The sequence below is a fragment of the Mobula birostris genome, chromosome 23 (assembly GCF_030028105.1).
Source record: "Mobula birostris isolate sMobBir1 chromosome 23, sMobBir1.hap1, whole genome shotgun sequence".
NCBI classification, from domain to species: Eukaryota; Metazoa; Chordata; class Chondrichthyes; order Myliobatiformes; family Myliobatidae; genus Mobula; species Mobula birostris.
The window spans coordinates 52,681,690-52,702,920 of NC_092392.1; the positions used below are offsets into that span (position 1 = coordinate 52,681,690).

The 21,231-nt window shown below is 41.2% G+C and overlaps 1 protein-coding gene and 1 long non-coding RNA gene across 7 annotated transcripts in view; one reads left to right on the plus strand and one right to left on the minus strand.

Annotated features, from left to right (window-relative positions):
* The window catches only part of pde3a (phosphodiesterase 3A, cGMP-inhibited), a 538,978-nt gene extending 531,944 nt beyond the window's left edge, over positions 1-7,034 (plus strand). For all 6 annotated transcript variants that reach the window (XM_072241233.1, XM_072241234.1, XM_072241235.1 and 3 more), the window contains one exon: positions 172-7,034. In XM_072241233.1, the coding sequence (XP_072097334.1) occupies positions 172-467 (296 nt within the window). In that variant the 3' untranslated portion in view covers positions 468-7,034. The remainder of the gene's footprint in view (positions 1-171) is intronic.
* Positions 1-21,231, minus strand: part of LOC140186725 (uncharacterized) — a 69,680-nt gene that overhangs the window by 3,178 nt on the left and 45,271 nt on the right. The gene's annotated exons all lie outside the window — the stretch shown is intronic.

Genomic DNA, 21,231 nt, shown 5'->3' on the forward strand with positions numbered 1-21,231 from the left:
TGGGTGCTACGAGAAATGGAGTATTATTATGATTAGGGTGTTACTGTTACAAAGTAACAGTATTGATCCACAGAACTCTACCTCCACTAATATAATCAAGTACATAAAGATTCATAACATTATGAATAAAAACATTTAATTTAATGCTTCATTTCTTGTCCAATTGAACAGAACGGGAACGGCGCAGGAAGCAAAGGAAGGTCTTCTGTCAGATCATGCAGCACCTAATGGAAAATCATGAAATGTGGAAGAAGGTCATCGAAGAGGAACAGGAGGAGCGTAGGAAAGCAGACCTCGAGAAGCAAGAGCAGTCCTCCCTGCTTCAAAGCTCAGAGACAATCCAGGCAATCACTGAGGAGGAGGAGGACAAGGAAGAGAAGAATCTTGAAGAATCAGAGGGGAAGTCTGTGAAAACCAGTTCAGTCACAAACCTAACCCAGGAGACTTTAGAAGATAAAAGTGACTGAATGTGTACTGACCTTTTCTTTGTTCCCAGCACATTTTGACACAATACTGTAGATGTATAGGGCAATGTGCCTACAGCTGAGATGGTATAATATTGCCATGAGCTGCAGCCAGAAATAAATGAACACCATGAATGAGGAAGCCTCTATAACGCACCACTGGCTGACTTAGACTTTCAACACACAACTGCTACCAATACGATTATGGTGCACTTTTTCATTGACATGTCTTGTTTAATATTGCTTGATACACACGTCTGTAAAAAGAAATGCACTCACTTGCTATGCAACCGCAGTGAGTATCAAATGAAGGAGAACATATTTCTAAAGCATACGCTTTACAGAAAATGCTGCGGTACTCTATCCGTAACTTTTGCTCCACTTTTGAGTGAAAGTTGATAGCTTTATCAGAATTCTGATACAGCCCGATAATACCTTTTGTGTATATAACCTTGTGGCTCACCAGCTCTGTATAAGCAATCTCTTGAAGCGTAGCTGTAGTACTTGTACATTGCAAACACCACCATGAACAAATGTTTTAGGAAAAGCCTAACAGATCCATGATGGGCCATTTCACTTTATAAAAAAGCACCTGCTACAAGCCAAACTTCTAGTCAAGAATTTATATCCATTTTGAATATTTTTATTGTTTATTTTACATTCAATGATAATTATTTGCAGAAAACAACAGTTTATTGTAGATACAAAGAACATTTTCTATTGGCTTTTGTAAATAGCAAGCTCTTAACCCAGTTTTTTGTGATTTTGTAAAGATGGCTATGAAAACTTCACACTTAAAAAGACATTCTTATGATATTGACAGAACTTAGTACATTCTTATATAACACAACACGATAAAGTAGATGCAAGTTGCGGCAAATAGTTAATTTTAAAAGATGATCATTCTTTGGATTATTTTTGCTGCAAGGTTAATCCTTAAGAAATCGTTTACTACTGATAGGACTGAGGTGATTGACAAGAAAATTAGACAGTACCATCTCAGATTTTCTGAGGCCCATGTATCTGCACATTTTAGACATTGTGTGGGAGTTGGTGGTGATAAGGACTACAGTGAATCATAGCATTTTTCCTTCTACACCTTGAGTCATATAAGACTGAAGCATTGGACAATCAACCAGACAGTCTCATCTTCTATGACTTGATCTAACTCTACACCTTGGGTCAATGGCCACGTCATCATGGTGGTTATGTTCCGAGCCCAACAATCCAGTCACATGAAGCAAGGATCTCCAGACATTAATTGGAGTCTCATTACAGGGGGATTGACTTCAGTCAACTAAACAGCTCTTAAATCAGATCTTAATGCTGGTAATGGAGGCTGGTAAATTACGGAGTTTTGTGTTCCCTAATTTCCTTTTGGGAAGAAAATCTGACATCCTTTCATGGTCGGGCCATGTACAACTCTAACGTGCAGCAGGATGGTTTATCCACAGCTGTGCTGTGAAATATCCCAGCAAAGACTGTCAGGAATGAGCAACAGATGCTGAATATGCCTTTTAATCCCCAAAAGTTGTTTTTCTTTAATGTGCAAGAGCTCCTTTTTTTTCCCTGTTAAAAATAACTTTGTTTAACATTTTTTTTTATTTTGAGATCAAAATCATTTTAAATGTGAAGGAATTTAAATAAATATAAAAGGAATCTAATCTTCTCCAGCTGCCCACATCTCACCCTCAGGGGTTGAGGTCAATTGCAATTCAATGCCAAGACTGATATACTTTGACTCTTGGTGACAACTGAGGCAAATGAAATGAATGGAGGTATGGATTAGTCAAGATATAACCGAATGATAGAAAAGGTTCATGGGGAAAAATGGTCTCTCCCTGTTCTTTTGTACCTGAGCCATAGGATGTTATGTACTAATTTAATCTTTAAAGGGTTAGTGTTTGTAAGTACAGTTAGCATTGTTCTAAATGTGAGCTGCAGTGCTTGACAGTTGCCCAGGATGATAAAAGGGAAGTCAATCCTTACAATTTCTAAAATTATTAGCATAAGATTGTACCATAACTGAAAGTATCATCCATAGCCCATAGATTTGCACCACTCCTAGGATAGTGATAAAACAATTACAGAACCCTGGCTAAATCTCTACAGTCTCCAGGTTAATGACACAGCCTCCCACTGTAACTAGTGCTCTGCTCCAAATCCTATGCCAGCTCCTTGAAATCTTTGCATTCTGACTGATTCTAACATAGGACTTTTCATCTGTGCATATTTTTTCCTTAATAAAGCTTCACACTTTTTAATTGTTATTGCGTGATTAAAAGAAAGGAATATTGGATATATTTCAAGAGCACAGGTTCTGTGTTCATTTATTATACTGTATACCTTGCCTAATGTTCAAGGACTGCAGAAAGATTAGTTAACATATAACGTCATCAGAAAGTTGCAGCTTACAGATCATTTCAACATCGGTTACAATCCCACATCACCAATCTACTCATTTTTTATGTTTTGTTGACCAAACAAAATGATTAAACAATAATTTTGTTTTTGCACAAAACCTGGATTTCTTTAAAAGCATTTTGAGAGCAGAAGTTTAAAATTCCGGAAAAGTTGTTTGAATCTTCACCACCACTCATTTCAGTACTGAATAACCTTTCAAATATCAAAAGCCTTCTACTTTCAAAGTTATTTTCTGCGGTGCTCATTATTTTAGGGATTTTACATATAAGTGCAAATATTCCAGCAAAGGATAATGAAAGGGGAACTACAAAAACTTTGAAAGTTGGTGCAATTTCACACAAAGTCATAAATATGAAGGTACTCATTGAATGATTTAACACTGAAGGAAAACAGTCACTTCAGAGTATGTGACAACATCCATGCCTTCTCTTATTCTTATCTTAATAATTAAACTCACCTAAATTAACTTGGTTTTCTAGACTTATGCATGGTAGATCTAGTTTAAGCCAAGTCTCTCAAATCATTGCAGTCTACATGGCACCAAGTTGCAATTCAGAACATCAGAGGAATTAAAGTGAATAAAAATAAATTTGTTAGTGGCTATTAGAGAACAAATGTACTTCTGCAATTCTCTGTTGGTGTTAATTGAAATCTCTGTTATTATACCAGTGCAGTCATTACTGAAAGGCTGTATTGTAATTTAAACAGGAAATGCTCAGAAGGTCTGGTAGCATCTGTGGAAACAGAAACAGTTAATGTTTCCAATTTAATTTACTTCTTCAGCAAGAGAGTGAAAAAAGTTAGCTTTGCATAGCAGAGAATTGGTGGGGGTGCGCAGGGTGGCTGGTGGAATGATCGTCACGAAGGGAATATCTGTTATATGGTGAAGCTTGGTCAAAAGGTTCGATCGAGGTTGCTGTTTTTTGTCTGAACCATGCATTGCTGACTGTAAGTCTGTGAGACAGAATCAGCAGGTGAGGATATACTAATAGAGAGCAAAATTGAGCTAATTTCACAGATGGGTGACTTACAATGGAACTAGCCCATTTTGATAGAAACAGAGAAAATGAGTTAACTACTAATGCAGAATTCAACATTGAGTCTGGAAGGCTGCAATGTAGCTTTGTAAAATTCACAACTAGCCTGATCACAACACCCAAGTTTAATAATAGCCAGAATGGAGAAAAGAAAATGGATATAATCTTCTTAAGGAGGCAATAAGACCATAAGACATAGGAACAGAATTAGGCCATTTGGCTCATTGAGTCTGCTCCACTATTCAATCATGGCTTATTCATTATCCCTCTCAACCCTTGCTAATTAAGAACCTATCAAGCTCTGTTTCAAATATACCCAATTATTTGGACTCCACAGCTGTCTGTGGCAATGAATGCCACAGATTCACCATCCCCTGGCTAAAGTAATTCCCCTTGGCCTCTGTTTTAAATGGACATCCTTTTAGTCTGAGGCTGTGCCCTCTGGTCCTAAGCTCTCCCACTATCGGAAACATCCTCTTCACATCCACTCTATCTAGGCCTTTCAATATTCAATAGCTTTCAATGAGATCCGCCCCCCCCCCCCCGCCATTCTTCTAAACTCCAGCAAGTACACACCTAAAGCCATCTAATGCCCCTGATATGTTAACACTTCCATTCTTGGGATCATTCTCATGAACGTCATAGACCCTCTTCCATAGTTGCTCAATAGGTCCCTTTTCAAGCTGTTGTACATGAAAACAAAACAGAAAAAGAATTCAGATTATCTATACTACTCAGGGCAAAGAATTCTTTCACAATCAAAGTACATTTACCTAAAGAAAAATTGGAGGCATAATTAGCCTGATTTCCAAAGCAAATTAATACTGGTGATAAGAGTTCTTGAGCTTATTCATTCAGGCATCTTCTAAGCTTGTTCTGTTTATAAAATGCTTTCTGGTATTCACCTTCTTGCTCCTGTGAGCATAACTTGTGTTCATCTCTTGAAGCAGGGAGTGGTAACTATTAGCCAATTGTAAAATGCTTACTTTAAAAGTGTCAGTAACTCTGTTGCAAAACTTAGCAAACAAAAGAATTCTGGACAGCAGTGGATTGAGGTATAAAGGTGATTAATAGGGTATGCACCATAAATAAGCCAGGCTACTTGTGGGTCAGTTTTTGAATTTTATGGACAGTGTTTTTTGCAAAGAACTTACAAGCAGTAATTTGATTCTGTAATTCTTATTTCTATGGAGAACATCAGCAAATCTGGTGTTGGTTTCTTATAGTCAAGCAATGCAAATGCACAGTATTTTGTAAAGCCAATGAAACCGTACCCAAAAATTTAACTGAGGTGCACCAACTTTTCAAGTGAAGGCCAGAGTATTTCTAAGCCTGTTTCTAATGAAAGACCGGTATAGTTTAAATTTGCCAAGGTGCCAGGAACTCCTTGCAGTCAGTTGACCACAGAATCTGTGACTAGCACTTTAAGGGTTAATAATGTTCGCCTTATGTAGGTGTCTGACTACCTACCAGGATGTGAAAAGACACTGGAAAGAACAGCAGAGTGTATTTTAATTATATAATAAGATGTAGTTTTAAGGACAATAGTGTTCCATACATTCCAATTCTTTTTTAAATAATTGAATGAGTTAAATGTAAAAATTCACTTCAAGGTATAATGCACAGTATTTATATTCACCAAGGCTTTCTACATTTATATAAATGGTTTGTTAGAGGATTCAAATAAGAGAAACATAAGTAGATATAATTAGCTGTAGATGTACATTTATTAGAGGCATTATAATTAGCAGTTCTTTCAACTGTCAGTTGTTAATTCTGTTTATTTCACACGTTTGTGATATTGTGATTTTCTTTTTTATTTTTCAGTGTGCCGTAAATATGTAAATTCAATTTTGTTCTTTTGTATAATGTAGTTCCCATGATGGTGAAATCATTAAGATGGAATCGTCTATTGTGTTTACGCATTAGTTTTGTTAATTATGAAGAGCACAAGAATGGTGTGTCATTATTCCAAGTGTAAATTAAATAACGCATCATACACTGCCTAACAGTTGATACAATCTTTACACGTTTGAGGTTTGTGCCTTGGCAACCTCTTATGTTCAGTGTCATAATTTGATCAGAAAAGTTATCAATGTATATTTATCATTTTAATTTGTTGAATTACAAGACATTTTATATGAAAAAGGAACCCTACAGAGAGTTGCAGAACATATGTGGGAGACTCTCCCTCGCCCATTATGAAATCCAATTAAAGATTTGTCTAAGTGTGGCAGTACCGACAGATGACATAAAGCATACTTCTGTCTTCGGTTGAGAGTAATCTACCGGTAAAAATTTTAATATCATCTCTCACCTGCCACTGCTTATGTGCCTCTGTAGCATTAATCTTTTCACAGAAAAATTACGCATCAATTGAAAGGGGTATCTCAACATTGTTTAGTTATATGTAACAGGTGTACCATATGAAGAGAGTGAGGGTTGAATTCACCTGTTGGCTTAGAATAAAAATTTCATCCTTGTCTAACATCAACAACAATTTGAATTTCAATAGAGCTTTCACTATAGTAAAATACTCCTAGGCACTTCATGGGAATAATATTGAATAAAATTTGATACGCTTTTGCCTTGACAGGACCAACATAGATAATTATTTTTTAAGAAATACAAAATGTCATTTTATTAGAGTGTTTTTATTGTTTCTGTCACTACAGTCAACCTTCTCCACATAATTGCCCATTATCCCTTCATTTAGCTTAAGAATGAGCCCTTGCATCTGTTATATCAAATCACAAATTCAATGTAACTCCTCACGTGATTTGCACTCAACACACAAAGCAATAGCTAATGTTTCATTCACAATTCTTTAAGTCAAGGATTCCATATATCTGATTAAATATCCTATTTTATACAGTAGATTATGTACAGAATAAATCTTTCAGATAGGTGTTATTTATTTTTACTGTTTTGTAAGTTAGACACTATACTGTATCTCTAATGGCCAGAATAATCGGAAAGTGCCTCTTGGTAAACTGTATAGTACAGAATATATAAATACTTATTCAATATTTTAGAAACATCTGTTGCTAACTGAAAAATGTAGATGTTTTAATGCAAAGACAGTTGTACAACATGAAATTAATTCTGTGGTATTGTGCGTCACTTCTTTGTCTACACACGTAATGCTTGGCTTGGAGTTACTTTTCCATGTCCTCCTTCAGTTGCAGAAGTCTGTGCTGCCAGCTGAGCACCTTGGATTGATCTCCTCCGAGAGGAGCCCTATGATTTTGCATTTTTAAGACTTGAGCGCATATACTTGAATTAGGAAAGAGAAATCAGTATTCAAGGTGCTTCACTAACCAGTAGATTAATTCTGAGAGGCATTCTCTCTTAAATACACATCAAAGTCAAGTCACTTTTTATTGTCATTTTGACCATAACTGCTGGTACAGTACACAGTAAAAACGAGACGATGTTTTTCAGGACCATGGTGCTACATGAAACAATACAAAAGCTACACTGAACTACGTAAAAACAACAGAAAAACTACACTAGACTACAGACTTACCCAGGACTGCATAAAGTGCACAAAACAGTGCATGCATTATAATAAATAATAAACAAGACAATAGGCACAGTAGAGGGCAGTAGGTTAGTGTCAAGCCAGGCTCTGGGTATTGAGGAGCCTGATGGCTTGGGGGAAGAAACTGTTGCATAGTCTGGTCGTGAGAGCCCGAGTGCTTCGGTACCTTTTGCCAGATGGCAGGAGGGAGAAGAGTTCATATGAGGGGTGCGTGTAATGGCGGGAAGAGAGAGCCCGATGATCTTCTCAACTGACCTCACTATCCACTGCAGAGTCTTGCGATCCGAGATGGTGCAATTTCTGAACCAGGCAGCGATGCAGCTGCTCAGGATGCTCTCGATACAACCTCTGTAGAATGTGGTGAGGATGGGGGGTGGGAGATGGACTTTTCTCAGCTTTCGCAGAAAGTGGAGACGCTGCTGGGCTTTCTTTGCTATGGAGCTGGTGTTGAGGGACCAGGTGACATTGGTGTTAGATCATTAAACTGCCTCAAAAGGCATATGGGGACCTTTATTAATTGCAGGTAAAATGCTGTCCTCTACCTATACCAGAGATGGAGTAGATCTAGTCTTGTGGTACCAGAAAGGCAAGTCCCTAGCCTGCCCAAAAAATTTACTCTGAAAAAGGGCTCTTGAAACAAGAAATCAGGTTCAGATTTATCACATGGACATCAAAGCATTCACATTAACAACTAACACACCATAATATTTCATAAGACCATGAGAAGCAGGAACCGAATCACAACACGCTGGAGGAACTCAGCAGGTTGGGCAGCATCCGTGGAAATGATCAGTCGACGTTTCAGGCCGGAACCCTTCGTCAGGACTGAAGAGGGAAGGGGCAGAGGCCCTATAAAGAAGGTAGGGGAGGGTGGGAAGGAGAAGGCTGGTAGGTTCCAGGTGAAAAACCAGTAAGGGGAAAGATAAAGGGGTGGGGGTGGGAAGCAGGGAGGGGATAGGCAGGAAAGGTGAAGAAAGAATAGGGAAAAACACAATGGGTAGTAGAAGGAGGCGGAATCATGAGGGAGGTGATAGGCAGCTGGCGGAGGGGGCAGAGTGAAATAGGGATAGGGGAAGGGAGGGGGAGGGAATTACCGGAAGTTGGAGAATTCTATGTTCATACCAAGGGGCTGGAGACTACCTAGACGGTATATGAGGTGTTGCTCCTCCAACCTGAGTTTAGCCTCATCATGGCAGTAGAGGAGGCCATGTATGGACATATCTGAATGAGAATGGGAAGCAGAGTTGAAGTGGGTGGCTACCGGGAGATCCTGTCTGTTGTGGCGGATGGAGCGGAGGTGATCGTCGAAGCGGTCCCCCAATCTGCATCAGGTTCCACCGATGTAGAGGAGGCTGCACCGGGAGCACCGGATGCAGAGAAAGGTCATTTGGCCCATCGAATCCGCTGATACATTTTCCCTCTCAACCCCCCTTTACATGACTTCTCCCCTTAACCCTTCATGTCCTGATTAATCAAGAATCTTTCAACCTCCTCCTTAAATACACCTAATGACCTGGCCTTCACAGCCTCCTGTGGCAAGTAATTCCACAATTCTCCACCCTCTGGCTAAAGAAATTCTTCCTCATCTCCAATTTAAAGGGCAGTCCTCTATTCTAAGGCTGTGCCCTATGGTCCTAGACTCCCCACTATAGGAAACATTCTCTCCGCATCCAATCTAGGCCTTTCAATATTCGATGTTTCAACGAGATCCTCCCTCATTCTTTTAAATTTCAGCAAGTGCAGGCCCAGAGCCATCAAACGCTCCTCATACAATAACCCATTCATTTCCAGAATCTTTCTCATGAACCTCCTCTGAACCCTCTCCAATGTCAGCACATCTTTTCTTAGATAAGGAGCCCTAAACGACTCACAATACTCCAAGTGAGGATTGCATTATTAAGCTTCAGCATTACATCCTTGCTTTTATATTCTAGTCCTCTCAAAATAAATGTTAACATTGCATTTGTCTTCCTCACCACCGGCTCAACCTGCAAGATAACCTTTAGAGAATTCTGCACAAAGACTCACAAGTGCCTTTGCAACTCAGATTTTTGAATTTACTGCCAATTTAGAAAATAGTCTACATTTTTGTTCCTTCTACCAAAGAGGATGATCATACACTTCCCGACACTGCATTCTGCCCCTTCTTTTGCCATTCTCCTAATCTGCCTAAGTCATTCTGCAGCCTCACCGCTCCCTCAACACCATCTGCCCCTTCACCTACCTTCCTATCAACAGCAAATTTGGCCACAAAGCCATCAATTTCTTCATCCAAATTATTGACATAAAACGAAAAAAGAATTGGTCCAAATACTGACCACTGCGGAACTCCACTCGTTACTGGTAGCCAACAAGAAAAGTTTCACTTTAATCCCCCCTGGCAATCAGTCAATACTCTATCTACACTGTACCTTTCCTGTAATACCCTGGTCTCTTGTTAAGCAGCTTAATGGTAGCACCTTGTCAAAGGCCTTCTGAATATCCAAGTACACAACATCCACCAATTCTCCTTTGTCTATCCTGGTTGTTAGTTCCTCAAAGAATTCCAGCAGATTTGCCAGGCAAGAGTTTCCTTTCAGGAAACTATGCTGACTTTGGCCTATTTTATCATGGCTCCAAGTTCTCACAGACCTCATCCTTAACAATCAACTCCAACATCTTCCCAACCACCGAAGTCAGGCTAATTGGCCTATTACTTCCTTTTCATATGCCTCCCTACCTGCTTGAAGAGCAGAGTGACATTTGCAATTTTCTCATTCTCCAGAACCATGCTAGATTCCAGTGATTCTTGAAAGACTTACTACTATTACCTCCACAATCTCTTCAGCTGCCTCTTTCAGAACCCTGGGGTATAGTCCATCTGGTCAGGTGACTTGATTACCTTCAGATCTTTCAGCTTCCCAAGCAACTTCATCCAAATGTTAGCAATTGCATTCACCTTTGTCCCTGACACACTTGAATTTCCAGCATACTGCTTGCGCTTTCCATAGTAAAGATGGATGCAAAGTATTTATTTAAATCATCCACCATTTCCTTGTCTCCCATTACTACCTCTCCTGTCTCATTTACCTGTCACTCAACATCTACCCTCACCTCTCCATTACTTTTTATATGTCTGAAAAACCTTTGGTATCTTCTTTGATATTATTGGCTAGGTTACCTTCTTATTCACACACGGGGAAATCTGCAGATGCTGGAATTTCAAGCAGCACACATAAAAATTGCTGGTGAACACAGCAGGCCAGGCAGCATCAATAGGAAGAGGTACAGTCGACATTTTGGGCCAAGAACCTTCGTCAGGACTAACTAAAAGAAGAAATAGTAAGAGATTTGAAAGTGGGAGAGGGAGGGGGAGCTGGAAAGTTGATTGGCAAAAGGGATATGAGAGGATCATGGGACGGGAGGCCTAGAGAGAAAGAAAGGGGGAGGGGGGAAAACCCAGAGGATGGGCAAGGGGTATAGTGAGAGGGGCAGAGGGAGAAAAAGGAGACAGTGAAAAAGAATGTGTGTATATAAATAAATAACGGATGGGGTACGAGGGGGAAGTGGGGCACTAGCGGAAGTTAGAGAAGTCAATGTTCATGCCATCAGGTTGGAGGCTACCAAGACGGAATATAAGGTGTTGTTCCTCCAACCTGAGTGTGGCTTCATCTTTACAGTAGAGGAGGCCGTGGACAGACATGTCAGAATGGGAATGGGATGAGGAATTAAAATGTGTGGGCACTGGGAGATCCTGCTTCCTCTGGCAGGCAGAGCGTAGGTGTTCAGCAAAACAGTCTCCCAGCCTGCGTTGCATCTCGCCAATATATAGAAAGCTGCATTGAGAGCACTGGACGCAGCATAACACCCCAGCCAACTCTTAGGTGAAGTGTCGCCTCACCTGGAAGGACTGTCTGGGCCCCTGAATGGTGGTGAGCGAGGAAGTGTAAGGGCATGTGTAGCACTTGTTCGGTTTACAAGGATAAGTGCCAGGAGGGAGATCAGTGGGAAGGGATGGGGGGGACGAATGGACAAGGGAGTTGCATAGGGAGCGATCCCTGCGGAATGCAGAGAGAGAGGGGGAGGGAAAGATGTGCTCGGTGGTGGGATCCCATTGGAGGTGGTGGAAGTTACAGAGAATTATATGTTGGACCCGGAGGCTGGTGGGTGGTAGGTGAGGACAAGGGGAACCCTATCCCTAGTGGGGTGTCGGGAAGATGGGGTGAGAGCAGATGTGCGTGAAATAGGAGAGATGCATTTGAAAGCAGAGTTGATGGTGGAGGAAGGGAAGCCCCTTTCTTTAAAAAAAAGAGGACATCTCCCTCATCCTGGAATGAAAAGCCTCATACTGAGAGCAGATGCGGCGGAGACGGAGGAATTGCGAGAAGGGGATGGCATTTTTGCAAGAGACAGGATGAGAAGAGGAATAGTCCAGGTAGCTGTGAGAATCCGTAGGCTTTTAGTAGACATCAGTAGATAAGCTTTCCCCAGAGATAGAGGCAGAAAGATCAAGAAAGGGGAGGGAGGTGTCGGAAATGGATCTGGTAAATTTGAGGGCAGGGTGAAAGTTGGAGGCAAAGTTAATGAAGTCAACAAGCTCAGCATGCGTGCAGGAAGCAGTGCCAATGCAGTCGTCAATGTAGCGAAGGCAAAGTGGGGGACAGATACCAGTATAAGCTTGGAACATGGATTGTTCCACAAAGCCAACAAAAAGGCAGGCATAGCTGGAACCCATACGGGTGCCCATGGCTACACCTTTAGTTTGGAGAAAGTGGGAGGAGCCAAAGGAGAAATTATTAAGAGTAAGATCTTTTCCTTCCTTTTGGTTGCCTTCTGCTGGTTTTTAACAGTTTCCCAATCCTCCAAGTTCCCACTAATATTTGCTCTATTATATGCCTCTCTTTTACTTTTATCTTGTTTTTGACTTCACTTGTCTGCCAAAATTGTGTCATCCTGCTTTTAAAACACTTCTTCCTCTTTGGGATGTATCCTTCTTTTGCCTCCTAAATTGCCCCCAGAAACTCCAGCCATTGCTGTTCTGTCATCATCCCTGCTAGTGTGCCCTTCCAATCAATTTTGGCCAGCTTCTCTCTCATGCCTCTATAATTCCCTTTACTCCACTTTAATACTGATATATCATAAGGTGAAGAAAGAAAAGGCAGCAGGTCCTGATGAATTAGTAATAGAACAAATTATCGCGCTTGAAGATTATGGAATTGAAAAACTTGCTGATTTAAACAATGACATTTATGTGACTGGAATAATACCAGAAGAGATGAAAAAAATCAGTATTTATCACTCTTCCTAAGAAACCTGGAGCATATGAATTACATAGGACCATAAGTTTAATGAGTCATATCACCAAGATACTTCTAAGAATTTTGATGGCAAGAGCTAAAAATAAGATACAAGCTGAAATAGGTAAAGAACAATATGGTTTTGTGAAAGACAAAGGTACAAAAAACACAATATTGATGTTAAGGATACTATCAGAACGAGCTATTCAAATGCAAAAATATTTGTTTGTTTGTTTTATCAACTACATAAAAGCATTTGATAAAGTGAAGCACAATAAGTTATTTGAAATGTTCCGGAAAACTCTAGATCTAGATTCGAAAAACCTCCGCCTAATCAGAAATCTGTCCTGGGAACAAACTGCCACTGTAAGAGTAAATGGAGAAGTGAGTCAGTTTACAAAAATCAAGAGAGGCGTTAGACAAGGGTGTGTTTTCTCCCCTGATTTATTTAATGTGTACAGTGAAGGAATATTACAAAAAATAAGAGACATCTTGGGAATCAAAGTTGGCCGTGAAAACATCAATAATTTCAGATATGCAGGTGACACTGTGTTAATTGCAAGTACAGAGGAAGAACTACAAAAGTTAATTGAGATAGTTGTTGAAAAAAGTGCAAAAATGGGTTTATCTATCAATTGCAAAAAGACAGAATGTATGGTGATATCCAAAAAGAAGGAGAATCCTATCTGCAGGCTGAGAATAAACGGGGAAGACATAAAACAAGTACAGAACTTTTGCGACTTAGGAAGCTGAATGACATCAATAGACAATACGTGCAGGAGTAGGCCATTCAGCCCTTTGAGCCAGCACCGCCATTCACTGTGATCATGGCTGATCATCCACAATCAGTACCCTTTTCCTGCCTTCTCCCCGTATCCCTTCACTCCGCTATCTTTAAGAGCTCTATCTAACTCTTTCTTGAAGGAATCCAGAGAATTGGCCTCCACTGCCTTCTGAGGCGAAGCATTCCACAGAACCACAGCCCTCTGTGTGCAAAAGTTTTCCCCAACTCCATTCTAAATTGTCTACCCCTTATTCTTAAACTGTGGCCTCTGGTTCTGGACTCCCCAGCATCGGGAGCATGTTTCCTGCCTCTAGCGTGTCCAATCCCTTAATAATCTTATATGTTTCAATCAGATCCCTTCTCATCCTTCTAAATTCCAGTGTATACAACCCCAGTTGCTCCAATCTTTCAACATATGACAGTCCCGCCATCCCGGGAATTAACCTCGTGAACCTATGCTGCAGACCAAAACTGTACATCACATGGCAGGTGCAACATGGACATCAAAAGAAGAATAGGGATGGCAAAAGACACCTTTACGAGAATGAAGAGTATACTGATCAATACTAAACTAGGCATGACAACCCGCCTCAGAGTATTGAAATGTTATGTTTATCCAGTTAAGTTATATGGCTCAGAATGTTGGACAATATCTAGTAACATGAAGAAATGAATTGAAGCAGCAGAGATGTGGTTTTTGAAGAGGATGTAAAGAATATCATGGACAAAACAAATATCTAATGAGGATGTCATGAACAGAGCAAACACAAAAAGAGAAATAATGTATGAGATCATGAAAAGGCAACCTAATCACATTGGACATGTGATTAGGAAAGAGGAGTTAGAATGCACAGTAATTATGGGAAAGATTGAAGGGAAGAAAGCAAGAGGAAGACAAAGACAAATGATGATGGAGACAGCAGCCAGAGAACTGGAAATGAATACCAATGAATTGATCCACTTGATCTGAAACAGGAGTGTTTGGGCCATGGCAGTCAAAGCTCAAACTGGCCATGGCACCTGATGATAATGATGATGATATCAGATTTTAGTTTCTCCCTCTCATATTGAAGGGTAAAGTCACTGTCTCCTCAGGGTTCCTTTACCTTAAGCTCCTTAATCATATCCAGCTCATAATACAACACCCAGTCCAATCCTTTCCCTTAGAGGGTTCAACCACAAGCAATTCTAAAAAGGCATTTTGTAGGCATTCTAGAAGTTCTCTCCCTTGGGATCCATCACCAACCTGATTTTCCCAATCTACCTGCATATTTAAATTCCCTCAGACTATTGTAACATTGCCCTCTTGACATGTGTTTACTATCTCTCATTGTAATTTTGTAGTCCATATCCTGGCTACTGTTCAGCGGTCTGTATATAGCAGTCCCATCAGTCATTTTACCCTTACAGTTTCTTAACAAGGATTCTACATCTTCTGATCCAATGTCACTTCAATCTAAGGATTTGATTTCATTTTTTACCAACAGAACTATGCAGCCCCCTCCGCCTTCCTGCCTGCCCTTTTGATACAAGGTGTATCCCTCAGATGTTAAGCTTCCAACCATGATTTGTTTCAGACATGACTCAGTAACGCCCACATCCTATCTACCAATCTGTAATTGCGCTACAAGATCACCTGCCCTATTCCATATACTGCATGCATTCAAGTATAACACCTTCAGTCCTGTATTCATCACCCATTTTTGATTTTGTCCCCATGTTACACTGCAACTCATCCCACTTTCTGAAAATTTGCCCTATTATCTGCCTGCCCTTCCTGACAGTCTCACTGTACACTGCATCTAGTTGCATACCATCTGTCCCATCCTCAGCCATCATCACTCTGGCTCCAATCCCCCTTCCAAATTAGTTCCATCCCTCCCTAAAAGTTCTAGTAAACCTGTCCACAAGGATATTGGTCTCCCTTGGGTTCAGGTGTAACCTGTACAGGTCATAACTTCCCTAGAAGAGATCCCAATAATCCAGGAATCTGAACCCAGAAATTACTTCAGAATTCCAGCATCTGCTGTGTTTGATGATCCAGTCGTTTATTTCTGCAAACACGAGGAATTTTGCAGTTGCTGGAATTTCAAGCAACACACATAAAAGTTGCTGGTGAACGCAGCAGGCCAGGCAGCATCTCTAGGAAGAGGTACAATCGACGGTTCAGGCCAAGACCCTTCGTCAGGACGAACTGAAAGAAGAGCTAGTAAGAGATTTGAAAGTGGGAGGGGGAGGGGGAGATCCAAAATGATAGGAGAAGGCAGGAGGGGGAGGGATGGAGCCAAGAGCTGGACAGGTGATTGGCAAAAGGGATGTGAGAGGATCATGGGACAGGAGGCCCAGGGAGAAGGAAAAGGGGGAGGGGGGGGAAACCCAGAGGATGGGCAAGGGGTATAGTGAGAGGAACAGAGGGAGAAAAAGGAGAGAGGGAAAAAGAATGTGTGTATATAAATAAATAAATAACAGATGGGGTACGAGGGGGAGGTGGGGCATTAGCGGAAGTTTGAGAAGTCAATCTTCATGCCATCAGGTTGGAGTCTACCCAGACAGAATATAAGGTGTTGTTCCTCCAACCTGAGTGTGGCTTCATCTTTACAGTAGAGGAGGCCATGGATAGACATATCAGAATGGGAATGGGGCGTGGAATTAAAATGTGTGGCCACTGGGAGATCCTGCTTTCTCTGGCAGACAGAGCGTAGGTGTTCAGCGAAATGGTATCCCAGTCTGCGTCAGGTCTCGCCAATATATAGAAGGCTGCATCGGGAGTACCGGACGCAGTATATCACCCCAGCCGACTCACAGGTGAAGTGTCGCCTCGCTGTTTTCTCTTGGACTTTGGTGATTGTAAATTAACAGTCACATTTTTTGCATTACAACTATACTTGAGATACTGCAGCTGTAAAGATGTCCTGAGGTTGTTAAAGGCACCATTGAAGTGCAAGCTTTCTTCCTCTTCCAATTGCAAACATAAAGCATTTGCCTCAGTACGAGATACAAATTGAATTGAATTGACTTTATTACTTACATCCTTCATACATGTGAGGAGTAAAAATATTTACGTTATGTCTCCATCTAAATACGCAATGTGCAATTTATAGTAATTTTTAATAAATAGTATGTACAACAGGATAGTCAATATAACATCGAAATACAGTTGCGACAGCATGAATTAAGCAGTCTGATGTCCTGGTGGAAGAAACTGTCCTGGAAGTTGTTGGTCTTGGCTTTTATGCTGCGGTACCATTTCCCAGATGGTAGCAGCTGGAACAGTTTGTGGTTGGGGCGACTCGGGTCCCCAGTGATCCTTTTTACACACTTGTCTTTGTAGATGTCCTGACTAGTGGGAAGTTAATTTCTACAGATACACTGGGCTGTCCGCATCACTGTCTGCAGAGTCCTGTGATTAAGGGAGGTACAGTTCCCATACCAGGCAGTGATGCAGCCAGTCAGGATGCTCTCAATTGCGCCCCTGTAGAAAGTTCTTAGGATCTGGAGGCCCGTACCAAACTTCTTCAACCGTCTGAGCTGAAAGAAGCACTGTTATGCCATTTTCACCACACAGCCGGTACGTACAGACCACGCGAGATCCTTGGTGATGTTTATGCCAAGGAACTTAAAGCTTTTCAACCTTTCAACCCCGGATCCATTGCTGTCAATAGGGATTAGTCTGTCTCCATTCCTCCTGTAGTCTACAACCAGCTCCTTTGTTTTTGCAACATTGAGGAAGAGGTTGTTTTCTTGACACCACTGTGTCACGGTGATGACTTCTTCTCTGTAGGCTGCCTCATTATTACTTGAGATTAGGCCAATCAGTGTAGAGTCATCAGCAATTTTAGTTAGCAGATTGGAGCTGTGGGTGGTGACACGGTCATGGGAATACAGGGAGTAAAGGGGGAGGCTCAGTACATAGCTCTGAGGAGAACCTGTATTGAGGGTCAGAGGGACAGAGGTGAAGGAGCCCACTCTTACCACCTGCTGGCGATCTGACAGGAAGTCCAGCTACACAAAGCAGGATGAAGGCCGATGTCTCTGAGCTTCATAGAAACATAGAAAACCTACAGCACAATACAGGCCCTTCGGCCTACAAAGTTGTGCCGAAAATGTCCCTACCTTAGAAATTACTAGACTTACCTATAGCCCTCTATTTTCCTAAGCTCCATGTACATAGAAACATAAAGAACTTCCTGTTGAGCCTGGATGGAATAATGGTGTTGAATGCTGAACTGTAGTCCAAGAACAGCATTCTCACATAGCATCCCTCTTCTCCAGATATGTAATGATGGCGTGTAGAGCTGTGGCATCATCTGTTGATCAGTTGTGTCGGTAGGGAAATTGTAGGGGGTCCAGTTTGGGTGGTAACAAGCTGCAGATGTAGTCCTTGACCAGCCTCTCAAAGCAGTTGCTTATTATTGAGGTAAGTGCAACGCTGAGCTTATGTTGCTGGTAACCAACAGGAACTCAAGAAGTGCAGCCAGGATCTGCACAAAGTCATCAAGGCAGTGAAACAACAGTACAGGGACAAGATCCAGTCACAACTTTACACCAACATCACACACAGCTTATGGCAAGGTCTGCACACCGTCACAGACCTCAAAGCTAAACACAGTGGAGTTTCCAACATCACTGCCTCTCTCCCAGACGAGCTAAATCTTTTTTAAGCTTGATTCGATGTCACCAACACCGAAGAGAGCGCTGGTGTGACCTGCAGTTTGGTCATCTCGCACGGAACTGTTGATCTAGGGTTTCTGGTTTGGATAGACCCTGACCAATCTGGACGACAATCTCCTGGATGGACTTCTGGATGAAACTCGTGACCCCATCCACGAACACGGAGACATCCTCATCATGGAAGACATTCCATTCAACGTCATCAAACCAGGACCAAGTTTTGATAGTAAATTTACTAAAAACATGGAAGTTCACTCCAACAATAGTCCCTCTGCTTGTCCCTACTTGATTTTTATTTGCACTTGATAATGAATCATGATTCCACTGTGCCACCAGAAAAAGCTGAAAGCCTGCCAATGCTTCTTTCTAAATCTCTCACCCTGACCTATGTGTAGCTTCCTCTCATGATCCGATTGGGCCACTGTGTGCACAGCATCACGATGCTCGGCAGAGCAATTCAGAACACAGCAAAATGGAATGTATCAGGTGACAAAGCAACACAAGCAGTACGAGCCCCGTCCCTTCCTTTGCCCCCACCCACCCATCCACATACCCTGTGTGTGCTGTAAATATTGGCCTCGTGAATAATTCACAGCCTATTAATGAGTAAGAAAAGCAGGCTGATCAGATGGGTATGCGAGCTTATCATTTCATGGAATCCACCATCAGACCTCTGACCGGACAGTGAACTCATGAACAGTATTATGTCAGCAAGAATAAATCTAATTCTGATCTTATGCCAAGCTCTAAATTCCATTTTTATTCACCACTGTAGCCGTTTATTCCTATTTTCATAAAATTGCTCACTGATCTGCCTCTCCTGTTTAAAACTGTCGTGGAGACAACCACGGAGTCAAAACTAGCTTTAGTTTACGACGCACGTAATGGGAAGTTTCATTCCTTTATGGATTCAGAGTCATAGAGTACAGAAACAGTCCCCTCAACTCAATGGGTCAGTATCAATCATCCTTTTACACTAATTCTACATTAATCCTCTTTATTTTATGCTCTCTACATCCTCATCGAGATTCCAATTGTACTCCTCGCCTACATACTAAACAGTTTACCTCCCAAATCACAATTTTTACTATGTGGGCAGCTACTGGAACACTCAGAAGTCAGAGAGAGAGAGAATATGCAGAACTCCATAAAGAGATCACTGAATTGTGGCTGAAAGAAGACGAGCTAAACATCAAAGGATATACTTTGTACCGAAAAGACAGGCAGAAAGGCATAGGCAGTGACGCGGCTCTGTTGGCAAGAGATGGAATTACATCTTTAGAAAGAGGGTGACTTAGGCTCACAGAATGTTGAATCTTTGTGGATGGAGTTAAGAAATTACAAAGGTATGAAATAAACATTATGAGAATCATATATATGGCCTTTAATTAGATATGGAGTTGAGATTGCAAAGGGGACTGGAAAAGGCATGTAATAAGGGTAATGACACATTTTTAATGGTGGACTTCAGTATACAAGGGGACTGGGAAAACCAGGTTGGTGTCAGATTGTGAGAATGGGTAGTTGTTGAATGCCTATGAGATGGCTTTTTAGAGCAGCTTATGCTTGAGTCTTCTCGGGGAAAAGCTATCTGAGATTGGGTGTTATGTAATAAACCAGATCTTATGAGGGAGCTTAATGTAAAGGAACTCTTAGGAGGCAGTGATCATAATATGATTGAATTCATACTGCAATTTGAGAGGGAGAAGTATGAGTCACATGTATCGGTATTGCAATAGAATAAAGGGAATTCCAGAGGCATGAGAGAGGAGCTTGCCCAGTTGGATTGGAGAAGGATTCTGGTGGGGATGATGGCAGAGCAGAGATGGCTGAAGTTTCCAGGAATAGTTCACAAGGTGCAAGATCCCACAGAAGGGGTTCTCAAATGGCAGGGGTAGGCAACCGTGGCTGACAAGGGAAGATAAGGACTGCATAAAAGCCAAGGAAAGGGCATATAAGGTAGCAAAAGTGAATGGAAAGTTCAATGATTGGGAAGCTTTTAAAATCCAACAAAAGGCAACTTAAAAAGCTACAAGAAAGAAAAAGATGAAATATGATGACAAACTAGCCAATAATATAAAGCAGGATACCAAAACATTTTTCAATTATATAAAGAGTAAAGGGGAGGTGAGACCACTGGAAAAATGATGCTGATGAGGTAGTAATGGGGGACAAAGAATAGCAGATGAACTTAATGAGTACTTTGCATCTGTGTTCACTATGGAAGACACTAGCAGTACGCCAGAGTTCCATGAGAGTCAGGGAGCAGAAGTGAGTGTCATTGCTAAAAGTGATAGACAAACTCAAAGGTCTTAAGGTGGATAGGTCACCTGGACCAGATGGACTACATGCCAGGATAATGAGAGAGGTTGCTGAAGAGATAATGGATGCATTGGTCATGACCTTTCAAGAATCACTTGATTTTTACATGGTCCCAAAGGACTGTAAGGTTGTAATTGTCACGTCACTCTTTAAGAAGAGAGGAAGGCAAAAGAAAGGAACTTACAAGCAAGTTAGCTTAACCCCAGCGGTTGAAAAAGTGTTGGAGTCTATTATTAAGGATGAAGTTTCAGGATACTTGGAGATTGGTGATAAAATAGCTCAAAGTCAGCATGGTTTTTGTAAAGGGAAAACTTGCCTGACAAATCTGTTAGAATCCCTAGAGGAAGTAACGAACAGGGTGGACAAAAGAGAGGCAGTGAATATCATTTACTTGAATTTTCAGAAGGCATTTGATAAGATGCTTCACATGACAGGCAAGTGAGAATAAAAGGGCCCTTTTCTGGTTGGCTGCCAGTGACTAATGGCGTACCTCAGGGGACAGCTTTGAGACCAGTGCTTTTCACATTGTCAATCAATGATTTAGATTATAGAAATGATGGCTTTGTGGCGAAGTTTGCGGATGATATGAAGTTAGGTAGAGAGGTAGATAGTGCTGATGAAGCAATGCGATTGCAGCAGGACTTAGATAAATTGGAAGAATGGGCAAAAAAGAGGTAGATGGAATACTGTGTTGGGAAATGTATAAACA